Source organism: Protopterus annectens, chromosome 13.part0, assembly GCF_019279795.1.
Source record: "Protopterus annectens isolate FY-2018-M chromosome 13.part0, PAN1.0, whole genome shotgun sequence".
Lineage (NCBI taxonomy): Eukaryota > Metazoa > Chordata > Ceratodontiformes > Protopteridae > Protopterus > Protopterus annectens.
The window spans coordinates 665643285-665657299 of NC_056747.1; the positions used below are offsets into that span (position 1 = coordinate 665643285).

The window sequence follows — 14015 nt, forward strand, 5'->3', positions numbered from 1 at the left end:
ACCTCCACACCCAAGAACTCTGACTAAAAATACAATCTTCTCTTCAGGACATTGAAACATACTTCTCTCAACACCAACTCATTTTAAATCCCAACAAAACCAAAATTATAGTTTTCAGTAACAAAAAACCCAAACCTTCCTAGCTCCCTCTCTCAATCTTCTTCACAAACGGAATCAAGATAGTCCCCACAAGCCACACTAAACTGTTAGGGGTTACCATAGATGATAACCTCAAATTTGATATACATATTGCCCAAACTATCAAAAAAGTCCACATCAAACTAGGCACCCTGTACAGGGCCAAACGATACCTAACTCCCAACACCAGGCTAGCCACTGCTCGCACACACTTTCTATCCACCCTCCTGTATGTCTCTGTCATATTCACAAACCTTCAAAATCGAACCTTAACAACCTAGAATCATGTTACAATAAGATTGCTAAATTTGCCACTAATCATCCACACAGATCTCATCACTGTTCAGTTCTTTCACAGTTAAACTGGCTAGAGGTCCCCAACCTTTTATCACTTAATCAACTAACCTTAGCCCACAAAATAATCTGCCATCCCAGCGACTGCCCTGCTATCTCCTATTTAGTTCAACCTAGTACTAATCTTAGATCTCTCAGATCTTCCAACAAACTTTTACTAAAGTTGTCCAACTCCCACAACTATCATGGCGACTCCTTCTATTCACACAGAATAGCTAAATTCTGAAACACTCTTCCAGAGACCATAGCAAAAAAAACTCTATCCACAATCAGTTCAAATCACTCCTAAAGGAACACCTTAGCAGTCATTGGCTGTGCTCCTGCCACTCTCCAGGTTAATTATTTGCCCACTTCTATTACTTTTCTCATCATAACTTCGATAATCTTTATCTTAATTTGATTTAGCATATAAAATACCCCAGTACTTGCATTGTACTATTGCTTGTATTGTATTATTGCTTGCATTGTTGTAATGTACCACTGTGGAGCTTTTCTCCCCGGGTCTCTGCTGAAAACAGGGCCCCGGCCCAGTTGGACACACCCAGTTAACAAATGTAATAAATAAAATAAATAAATAAGTTTAGTAAGAACCTATGAATTTATTAGCTTAACTCTCAGTGCGTTTAATGACCATCATATTAAGTGTTCACTAAGTCACATCTTGTTGTGGTAATATCTCTTGCAGCTGTTTCCATAAATGATGCAATATTTGGGTTGCCTCCTCTAGTGTAAGAATTTTCACTGATAGTGGTATTTTTGTATACAATTTTATAATATGTGTTCCATACAACTGTAGCTCATAATGTATCAGATATTCTAACTGCAAACTGACAATGTTTTGCTAGGCACTGACGTACAGACATTTATTCAGATATCTTGCAGTAAAGGCAGACGACTCCAAGTCAGAGTCCTACAGATGCCTTAGGGTTTATCTGTACCTTACCTTCCTGGCCATTAGAGATATAGTGGTCCAAGACCTCTTATTTCTCCATAAATCAAACAGCCTAGAGAATACTAGAACCAGAGATATGAACCTGCTTCAGCAAATAAATAAATCCTGATGGAGAAACATACTGGTCATACAATGACTACCCCTTCTGTAGAGCAAACTTCCTCTCCAGATCAAACAATATGCCTCACTGTCTTCCTTTAAGAAGGAATTGTATAATTGGATGGGTATTCATACATTCCCCCTAAGTATGATTGGCCTATTGGTCTTTGAAAAAAAGGAGGTAAGAGCTAAAGGTAGGTACTTAAAATAAGTAAATGGTCACATCTACTTATTTATCTATTGTTTATTGTTCACTAGGAAAGTCTGACTGGGCACAAGTCCCATATTCAGCAGAGGCCCAAGGAGAAAAACTTCACATAAAATACATATTTACAACAATAAAAATTAAACATTTTAAGCCCAGTAAGCCACATAGCTCAGTTGCTTTGTACATTCTATGATTCTATCATCCACACTCCAGTCAAATAATACTAAAAATTATAAAATAGCCATAAAACTCCTTTAATAAATAAAATACATCAAAAACATGGTTACAACACAGTACCCCAGTACATTTGTTGTTAATGTCCTTCATAGGACCTCATGAGGTTATCTATAGTAGCATTTCCTTTAATAGCTTAAACAACCATTAATTAAATTCACATTACTAATTAATGGATATACCCCATTCAATGAGTCAAATAGCTTTCTTTTTAAAAATAGTTTGAAATTTACACTCAGTTATACTAAAAGTCAACGTGCTAGTAATTATAGCATGTCTGCCATATGACAAGATTGATTTTGTTCTAGCCAAGATAAGTCCACTGGTAAAATGTAGCGCTTTCCACCAATGTTACTATTTATTGATATGGACAGATAGTATTATTATCAAGGATATATATTTTTACACCTCAAGAATATTCACCTGTGTTTCTATGTTTATTATTTATGTTACACTCTGTGTAAAATACCCTGTACTCTACATAACCAAGGCATCTAGGCACTCATCAGCATGTATTAGCTCCAGAATTACCGCAGTTATCCAAGTAACGGTGGAGCTATCAAAGGGAACCATATCTGATTTAATGAGCCATTCACAGTTTCACTGTAGCATCCATGTGCACTGAGACTTGCATGGTTTAATGTTTGAGACAAGCATATACTACTGGCAGGATCAACCAGATAGGAGCACCTCGGTGGGTGGGCAGAGAGAAGAGGATGGAGCCTACACCTCCGGCAACAGGAGGGGTCCCTCTCCCAGCAGAGGGGGCACCCCCGAGTGCTGGTCATGGACTGCAGACCTTGACCCCGGAGGGCCACAGGCTGGCGCAAAGCATGGCAGTGCTCAGAGCCAGAGAGAGAGGTCGGACTTCCTACCCTCACTCCTGCACTAGTGGGTGCGCAGCTGCCAGCAGACGGTGGCCACAGAGCAGCAAGGTCTGGCTCAAGACAGGACCCCTTCGCCACTGCCCAGGCTTGTCAGTCTAACCTCAACTATAACCCAGCAGGGCTTGAAATGCTCCATGCCACAACCCGTGCCTCACTCCCCATGTGGAGAAGCTCAACCTGCATGCCATGACCCAGCCAGCCACTCTGCTGGGGCCCTCCACCAGTGGGAGTCGGTTGGCCCAATCAATCGATCAAAAAATTACAACAGCTAATTTATGAGCATGTGCATGCTGTGAGCACAGATGATGATAAGAATTACTTCTTCAAACACACTATATCATGTTCCAGTGTTATTTTGAAGTTTGGTGTTCTAGAATCTGTTAACACAAGGCATAGTAAAAAGGTATCTGTGATGCGGTATAAAACACAAGGCATGGTAAAGAGGTATTTGTGAGGCCGCATATCTTTTACATTGGAAGGAGTGTAGTTGTTAGGTAAAAGTGAATGCATGTAGAAGTCCTAATCTAATCTTAATGAAATAGAAAATCCCAAAGTTATTTAAAAAGAGGATTTTGACTGATTTAATGGGGTATATTACAGTTTTGGTCACATAACTTCACTGAATGGTTATTTGAAATGTTGGAAGAGATGTTTTTTCACTCTCATGAAGTCTTGTGCAGGACAAAAGCACTAATTGTGCTGTGGTATTGTGTTGGAACTATGTTTATATACATACATACATATATATGTGTATATATATATATATATATATATATATATATATATATATATATATAGGGGATCACTATTAAATATCGAATTACGGAATCCCGAGACTCTGAAACCCTAAGACCAGAATCTCAAGATTCCGTAATCTCGAAACTAAAAAAAAATAATAAATGTCAAAAAAAAAAAAGATTTAAACAGGTGTATGCAGGGGGGGGGCAAGCCCCCCTGCACCCACCACACACTCCGCAACTTAAATATACCAACTCCGAGATCGCACTACTATGGAGTGAATGGCAAAATTTCTGTTCCACTCTGCATGGCACTATTTTGCTGTTCACTCCACTGTGGTGCAATCTCAGAGTTGGTATATTTAAGTTGTGGGGGGTGTGGGCGTGCAGGGGGGCTTGCCCCCCTGCATATATGCTTTGTAATATGTTTTTTGTTTTTTTTTCGAGATTATGGAATCTTGATTCTGTTCTTCAGTATTCAGAGTGTCAGGATTTCGTAATTCGATATTTAGTAATGATCCTATATATATATATATATATATATATATATATATATATATATGTATATATATGGGTCTACTGCTCTACATCGAAAGTACACTTCTTAGAAATAGAGTAGGAGACCCCCACTTCAGCAAAAGTTCACTTCAACGAAAGTGCACTTTCGCTGAAGTTTAGTTCCCCGGGTGACCCCCCCCAAAAAACCCACTAAAACATGTTTTTGCAGGGGGGCAAGCCCCCCTGCACCCCCCCATGTGGGGGGCTGTGCTGCACTGTAGTGTGACTGCCGAAGTCAATGTTCAAAGTTTCACTACTTGGAACAAGTGGACTTGGTGAAGTGGGTTTTGAAGTAGTGAAACTTCGAACATCTGCACAGATCCCATATATATATATATATATATATATATATATATATATATATATATATATATACACACACACACACACACACACACACACACACACACACACACACACACACATATTGTATTCAAATATGTTTTTTTTTATTTTCTGTTGTGGTTTCTGCAAATACTTTTATATTGTTCTATAGTCGATGATTTGATGCTTAAACTGACTCTCAGAATTGTTGGTTTTGAAGCATTTTTTGGGGCAATAAAGTGTGCAACAGCCAGCGTACTTTGAAGATAATTATGTTAAATAGCACTGAATTTTTCTTCCCACTGTCAGTGTTATCAACTTCACACTAAAGTTCTGCTTGTGCTATGCAACGTAACCATTCTTCCATAGTAACATTAAAGGCGTTCACATTTCCACCATGGTCTTTCATTTCATGCCTGCTTTTTGCCCAGGTGCATGCACCATGTTCAGTAATTAAAGCCTTATAATTAGGCAATTATCATATAAAACATTATTTATGCAAAGTCTCATAAAGTTGTTTTTATGCCAAGTCACTCTGAATAAATTGCTTCTTAATATAGTCATTGATTAGCCCGTTTGTAAAGAAAACTCAGTTTCATTCATTCATTTTCTGATTACTTACTTAATTCAGTGTAAATTCACAGGGGAGCAAAAGGCTTTCCCAGTAATCAACAGGTGCAAAGCATAGAAGCTTTTCCTGAATGAGGTGCCATGAATGGATTCGCATAGACACACACACACACACGTATAGGCACATGGACACCCAAACAATACAAGCACATCTATGGACACATTAGAGACTCACCAATTCACCTAGAGAACATCATTTGGATGCTGGAGCAAACTGAAATACTTGATAAAGACCCATGCAGGCATGTGGGGGAGTACCGGTGTCACACAAAAGACAGCTCAGCTGAAAACCACTTTGGAGAATGAAACACTGTGAGGTAGCAATGCTAATCACCACATTAGTCTACTGTGCAACCTTTAAGTAAATAATTTCCACACAAAAAAACTCTGAATGTGGTCAAAAGAATAAAGCCATGAATGCAACCCAGACAACCTTGGATCATTAAATGGCCTGGATGTTGGAGGAGCCAGATGAGAGCACAGGAGTGAATGACAAACATTAACTCACTCACACTTTGGAGGAGGCTGTGAGATATGCTAGACTAATCACCCCTGGTGGAGACCTAAAAGAATACACTAGGAGACCACAGGCTCAAGCTCATAATATATATGCATATGCAAAGCAACACACCACACTGAAGCCAAGACTTCTGTGGAAGTATATATGCATTAACAGACCTACTACTGCAGTCCTTGCTTCTATGGAACATACAGCAAGTGATTGTCTGGAAAGGTTAGCGTTATTAGAAAATCATGTGACTGTTACCTGCACCTGATCAATGAGTAATCCTGTTGTTACACAAAAATAATTTTTAAATCCTTAATTTTTATCTGCACATTACTCATATGTACAGACATTACCCACTCAGGCATTATAGACAAGCTCACTAATTTAGATATAAACCCTTTTATCACCCACTGGATAGCCAGCTGACTTCCTAATAAGACCAGGAGGTCAGAAATGGTGAGGCCACCTCCACTAAGAGGCCAGTCACTAGTGAGGTCCCCCAGGACTCGGTAGTAAGCCCGCTCCTTTTTGGCATCTATTTCTCTGAAATGGAAGCAAATGCTGAAGGTTTATGGTTGACTAAGTTTGCAGGTGTTTGCAAACTGGGGGTTATCACCAACTCCACTGCAAACATTTACTTTCTTCAAGAAAGTCTCTCTCTGACTTAAAATTGGTGCCAAAGCCATGGGCTTAAAAATTCAATGCTTAGAAATGCATACTTGCATCCTTTAGGAAGTCAACCATTCCAGCTAATTACCAAGTTGATAATATGCCCCAAAGAGTTGACCCAGTGGTCAGGGATCTGGATACGCACTTAGACAGTAGCCTTACCTCTGACCACCACCTGCCCACAGTGGTGAGGAAATCCTTTTATGTTGCACAATTTATAAGTAAGGGCATGGCATCTAGGTCCAACGAGGTCATATCCCACTGTGCTCTGCCCTTATCCGACCAATCATAGAGTACAATGCTCCCTTTGGTATGTACCTGACCAGGCATATGCAGCAACTAGAGTGACCTCAGAGGTTCCTTATAAAAAGAATACAAGACGTGACAAACATGCCTTAAGCAGTGTGCCTTAAAGCCCTGTCCCTCTGCTCAATCTCATATAGACTGCTTTTTTACAAGCCATCCACAAACCCCACACTTATGAATTTCGTACATATTCGTAAGTCAAAGAGTACCAGAAGTACAAGGTGTGGGAACCTCAATTTTGTCTGTGACTTAAACAGAACATGCTGGATAAACAAATATGTGTCCCAGAGACTACCTTTCCTGTGAAACAGGCTTCCCATTCCCATAAGGTTGTTTATTACCCAATTTAAGCACAACCTAGTCCAGTGGATGGAGAATAGGAAATTTACACCACACTTGGCACCTATGTCTCTTATGGACAGAGGTAGCTTACAAATGGCTGGCCATCAATGTCCTATTTGGCTACAGGACATCATTATTCTTTTGAGAAAACTTGACTAGCCACCTGGCAGCATAAACCTTGCCTCGAGATGATGGTCGCTGTTGAAGTGACACCCCCACCCCATGTGCAAAAATAGAAGAAGGGGTTGAGGATGGATGGATGGCTATGCTCAGAAAGCCCCTTCCAGATCATTAGCCTAGTAACAATCTATGAATCTATAACCACTCTTCTGGGTTTGCTTTTGCACGATAATAAGGCATAATCTTGTTTGCCATGTGATTCTGTTTTCTTTTACTTCTCCTCACTCTGATTTTGTAGCCAATATTCTGAAAAATATTTCTACACATAGGCTAATATTCACATTGTCAAACATCTGTATTGTTTTTGCCAATATGTTATTATCTGTTAATAAAGAACAAATGATGTAGGGTGACAGAAATTTAATGCAGCCATTTACCTACTTTGCAAGCCTGTCATGACATGACATGACATGAATGAGCCAGGTGGGATACACACACACACACACACACACACACACAGACACACACACACACACACACACACACACACACACACACACACACACACACACACACACACACACAATCATTTACATGCATTAGCACTTCGTACAACACACCTAATAACAATAATATATCACAAATTCTTTTCTTTAGCAGTTTTTTGATGAAAATTATTTACTATGAGCCTTTTCAGACGAAGTTAGATTTTTGAAGAGGGGATATAAAGAGAGAGAAATAGATAACTTGTATAGCTGAGGTGCGATCTGAAAGGAATGATAGGTGTAGAGCTTATTTTTCTAATCAGCCATTACAGCCACGTAATGAACAAGGACAATCATTCAGAAGGCAAGTGAGATTTCCACTGACCGACTCAAGTGATGTTGACACCATTTGCAATATTATTAAGAGGAACCGGAACATTTTATGAGCATCTGATGAGTTAAAGGATATTGTTAGCAATGTACTCAAGTTTTTGTTTAGGAATAATTGGTCATTAAAAAGGCAGCTCTGCTATAGAAGGCACACTGATATGTCCCTACCTGTCTCACAACATAAAGGAACTTTTCCCTGCAGGAAGTGCAGGGCTTGTCATTATACTCATTCAGGTTTCAGTTTCACCCATCTGATGTTGAGATATTCTATACAACTTGCTTTTTGTGCAGACTGCAGCACTAGAAATCTAGTTTACTATGCATACTGCATCAAGAGCAGTGTGTTTTACATAGGCAAAACCAACCATAGTTTTAAAGAGAGAATTCTCAAACATGTTAATGACATAAGGAATGGGAAAATGAGTAATGCACTAGCTCGGCATATCAAGGAAGCAGGTAATGATCATACTTTTAAGTTTTTTTTATTGCAGAGGTTTTATTGATAAATATTAGAGGGGGGATTTAAGAAATAGAACTGACTCAAGAGAACAAGCCTGGATTTTGAACTTAAGAGCTGATAAATTTCCTGGCATAAATTAAACTGTTTCTTTATGACCGCTTTTGAGAGCAAGAACCCTCCCCATTGATGCCAGTTTTGAAGATGAAAACTTTTATTATTTTTATTTAATGTTTGAAGCTTTTACTCTTTTCCTTAAAGGATTATTGTTGTTCTGTTTAGGCCTGTACAAGGAGAAGTAAGTAATGCATCCATTGTTAGCTTAATATTCTATTCAAGTCCATGTCTTAGCAGCATTTGCTTAATAGATTGCTGACGTATTTAATTTTATCACACTGACTGGTTGTGTTTTGTTTAAACTGATGAGTTCAGCTTTTGCACTTTGTCTGATGAAACAGTCAGTGAACCGTGAAAGTGCTTACTTTTAAGCCATTTGTATATTAAAGTCAAACCTCTCAACCTCCTAGAGCAAGAAACCTGGACAAAGCCATAAAAATGGGACAAAGGCCTGAACATAGGGACAATTTTTAAATATTGGTCTTACAAACTTAGGAAGTTGATAGAATAAAAGGTTTTGCATTAGTTTAAATTTTCTGAAGGGTATGAAGACTGAAAGTCAAATGTCTGTCATTTTCTAAATTCAGTCCTCAATAATTGACCAGTGAGTTGCCAGAAAACCAAAATTTTATGAGGAACACACAAAATATATAAGGCAAAAATCTGGACATTCTGCAAAAACCTGGACAGTTGAGAGGTATGAAAGTGTTTTATTTTTTACTTTGCATATTAAAAAGGCCAGAACTTTGCAGGATTTGTAATACATCAGCATTTTTTCTGCAAAATAATTTACATCATGTATGTATATATATATATATATATATATATATATATATATATATATATATATATATGGGTTCGAACTTTCAAATGTTCGAAACTCATATGGCCGACACCATTTGTTCGAACATTTGAAAGGCCGACAACTGATAGCGGAGATCCCGCTACAGTGCGAGACTGGGAGATTCCCCTTTCCTCCAGTGTAGTGTGATCTTGGAGTGAGAATAAATAAGTAGCAGGGGGTGTGGGGGTGCAGGGGGCATGCCCCCCTGCATAACACAGTTTTACTGTGTTTCCAGATGGGTGGTGGTTCTATTTCAGGATGTCGGCATTCTGGACTGTCGATCATATGGTGGCTGTCATATGAAAGTCGGCATTCCGGACTGTCGACATTCTGACTGTCGACTGTCGAAGTAGATTCATGTATATAAATATATATATATATATATATATATATATATATATATATATATATATAAAATTTTACAGTACCATTCTCAATACAATAAACCTCCACTCATACTGCAATCACACTATAAAGGGGCAGCATGACTGCTACAAATAAAATGAGAAAAGAACACAAGATGGCATTACTGCTTCACAACATAGTGCCACTGGACTTCAAAGTAATTCACTGCCTCTTCAGAAGCAACACAAACTAAATAATAACCTTGGTGATGAGGTTCATATATTCACCCAGTCTGTCATGCAAACCCCATGGTTATATTATCAAAGGCTGTCATGAAGCTGAGAAACACAGGATTCAATAGCTCCCCTCTATCTCCCAGCCAATTCTGATTCTGGTAAATCTAAAAGGCAACTTTCAAAATCTCTGAACACTGTGGTGCATTGCTTATTATTAGAGCATATTTCAGACTTCCAAGTTATACCACTACTTTTTTAGGGTGTAACACAAAGTTCAAGGAATATCACTGATTTTTCAGTTATAATTTTGACTACCAGGATGTATTTCCATTTTTAGGATATACTTCTGAGTGCCGGTGTCTTTTAGTGGCAAGGTATTTTACTGGTATTCATCTGTATTCCTGACTGCCAGTGAATGTTACTGATATTAGGTCATAGCTATGGAGATCAAACTAATTACTGGGGTATCTCACTGAGTAACAGAATATATCACTCATATTATGTGCATCCCCAAATATCCTGTAATTATACTGATTTTTAGTGCATGTCCCAGAGTACAACAATGTCAGGTCTAGTTATCAGAATATATATACAAGTCCCAATGTATCTGACCTGTTTTAAGGTGTAGCCCTAAGTATCAGACATATGCATTGATTATTTGGCTATATCTTGAAGTACAAATGCACGATTATTAATATATCTCACTGAGTACCACCTTGTAGTACTATCAAGTTAAATGGGGGATATATCTGTAGCATGTCCCCGAGTGCCAAGCTTCCACTGATCATTAGGTTACATTTGTGTATATCAAGGCGTGTTGTTAGTTCAAAGGGTCATCCCAGAATACTAGGATAGGCCTCTGATTATTAGCTGTATAGCTACAAGTTCTAATAAGAAGAATTTTGTCAACAAAAGGAATTAGATTGGGTTAACAATTAATCATTCACTTACTGTATTCACATATTCCAGACTTAGGATTGCAAGAACTCCTGAAACACTGGCAGTCTGAAGAACAGTTCACACCATATTTTCCCTCAGGACAGGTCATATTGCAGCTGAAAGGCAGAATATATGAAAGAAACAATTACAATGATTATATTGCACATTACTAGCATATAATTAATACTGCCAGTTTTGTACCCAAAGCAATCCTAGCCATTATTGTTTACTTTTTAAAGCAATAAACACAGAGAGACAGACACCAGTCCACAGCTCATCAACGCATCATCTATTATTGCAACATAATCAATGTTATTTCAGCAATAGACTACTAATTTTAGATAGCCCAGTGACATGGGGGTAGAATATCTACAAATGTCAACAGTGTCTTCAGTATGAGAAGCATCCCAGATCCCAGAAAGATGTTTGGGAAAGAGGACAGAATAACTAGATACCTGCCAGTCTTCTTACTTAGGAGGAGAGCATATGGGCTGTCTATATCATGTTCACCCCTGTTGGAGACTGGGAAGCCAGCAATCTGTCATATGATAATAAACATCTAAGTACCAAAAGGTGTCCTACATTGGAATGCACAAGTAGAAACGTGCACAGAGTGATAATAACTCATTTCAGGTTATAGAACTAGAAGAAATTGAGTGGCATAACTGCAAAGTAACCCCTACCTGCCTCAGTATGACTGTCCTGTCCCAGACACTGTAGCCCACTTCCCACACTTTTCATGGGGGATAATATATGTGGAGAAGAAATGAGGAATGTTAAAAAATGGAAGCAACAGCCCTAAATGTCACCATGAGAGTGGGAGAAAAAACAGACTACAACTGGTTGCACATATGAAGCATCCTGTATGAATTATTTTAATTAGTTCCTGTACTGTACTGGTTTCTGTGAATTTTCTTTAATGAAAAGGCACAAATCCTCGTTGTCTGACAGTTTTCTTCACAACTTGACTTTTAAAGTACTCTACCTATAAGTAATGATACTGACAGGTGAGGCATTATTAGGAAATATAAGACTATCCAGTGATGTGATTAGGCCCAGCAGTGCAGACAGAAAGCCTCTATACAACTGTCAGGTCCATTATTTCCCAATAATGCCCTTCAAGGAGAGCATTACAGCACTTGGGAAATGGCTTAACTGTTGTATTTTAATAATAAAATAAGACTGTAAAACATTAATTTTTATTACAACTGCGGACATTTCTGAATTATTTGGAATTGTTTTTTTATAAATTCAATCACTGGTTACACAATAGGGAGTTAAAAATCTTGATTGGTAATACAGTCTTCTTTCATCCAAAAACAATGCATTTTAAGGGGAAATGTATAAGCATATGGAAACAGTGCATTGCACTAGGAAGTGAAAATAAAATGCTGCTGTTTTATGGTGAATACTGTATAGTTTAAGTTATTGCTAACAACTGACAGGTAATTTTTTAAATTGGTGCTGCCACAGGAGGGAATGTCTGATGGTCAAAAATCCATACTTTCCTAGCTCCTACCAGCCATACCTCTTAAATGACAAAAAATATATGCAGAATGTCCCTGCTTTTGCTTCATATTCTTTTCCTGTCCCTTATAAAATGTTTGATTTTCTGGTCTATCACTAAAAATTATACTCAGCCAATAACAATGACAAACGTAACAGTTTCATATGAGTCTACTGTAAGTGCCCAAGTTCCAGACACTCAAAGACTATTGCCTCATACCCAGGAACTGTGATGTCTAGTGGCTGTTACAGGCTACAGCTCACACTTCAACTTGACTACATGTATTGAGAGGCACAGCAGCTATTCAGACAAAGTGGAATTGCTGCCACAAGCACAAACACAGTAGCCAAGTCTGAGCAAGGTAAGTGTGGCCAGAGCTTGACCATGGTAAAACTGGGTCCCAGGGCAATGGACCCCACCCCCACCCCAGCCATACCTATATCCTTTTACATGTCTGTGTTTCCCCAATTACCATAAATCAGAGCTCAAACCTGTCACTGTGCTTACTATTCTCTTCTTTATTTTTACAATGATCACACAGATTTGGATTTAATTTAATTATTTTATTTCAAATTTTACAGCAAAAACACTGACAGCCATTTGCCAAACAAAAGACTCTCACATTGTAGCAACAGTAAGCTTCTCTTCCCAAGACACTCACATTTATTAAAAATGCAGCTAACAATCCATTAAACTACAAGAGATATGTTGAGATTCATTGCAAACAGCATACAGTGAAGCATTAATTAGCATCTATGTGAAAGGTGCAGGAATTCAAAAGACAAATGTGTAATGCATTTGCTAACAGCCTGGGACAGCCCACTCGATTCAAATGTCCCTTTTAAGGAGCAGCCCCAGAACACTGGTGAAATCACTTGAGTTGCATAGAAGACAAACAAAGGCTGAGGAAATAGAACCCTTCACTACAGCAAGCAACTCAATAATAGCTCACTGTCTTACTCATCTGCACTAAGTACCACACAAACTGCTGTAGCCCAAACACAGTGCATTTCACATCCATGTGCTTGCAAAAAACAAGCTAAATTAAAAATGCATTCATAGTTAAAACATTAACATTAAACTTGTAGACTTCATGTGTCCAGTTTATTTACATACAAATAATAAAAATGCTATTAATGGTCAACAATGCAGAAAACCAAGGATCATACCCAAAGAACATAGCTCATATTATGATGCTCCTGTTTACTACAGTTGATGCCTTCCTTTATACCATAACTGCTCTGGGATGCAGAAACCAAGTATTTATAGACACACACACACACACACACACACACACACACACACACACATGCACACAGATGTGACCATCACTTGCAGACCCTTCTATGACTGCATACACATTATATGTTTGTTTGCGATTGAATGACCAAATACATAAGCAATAACCAAGAAATATAATTCTGCTCATTGCTGTGAGAACCACACAGTGTTACCCATTGCACCTTGAAGTGCCCTAACCTCGAGAATCAGAGACACCCACCTGTATTTAGAAAAAGATTTTAAATATTAGTCTTACATACTTAGAAAGATGCTAGGATAGCAATATTTGTGTTATCAAACATTTGCTGAAGGAAAGTATGTAACTCATGTATTTATTATTATTTAGTG

The 14015-nt window shown here is 38.3% G+C and overlaps 1 protein-coding gene across 1 annotated transcript in view; it reads right to left on the bottom strand.

Moving 5' to 3' along the window:
• Positions 1-14015, bottom strand: part of SCARF1 (scavenger receptor class F member 1) — a 509524-nt gene that overhangs the window by 183577 nt on the left and 311932 nt on the right. The window contains exon 7 of the mRNA XM_044054355.1: positions 10892-10995. Within this exon, the coding sequence (XP_043910290.1) occupies positions 10892-10995 (104 nt within the window). The remainder of the gene's footprint in view (positions 1-10891; positions 10996-14015) is intronic.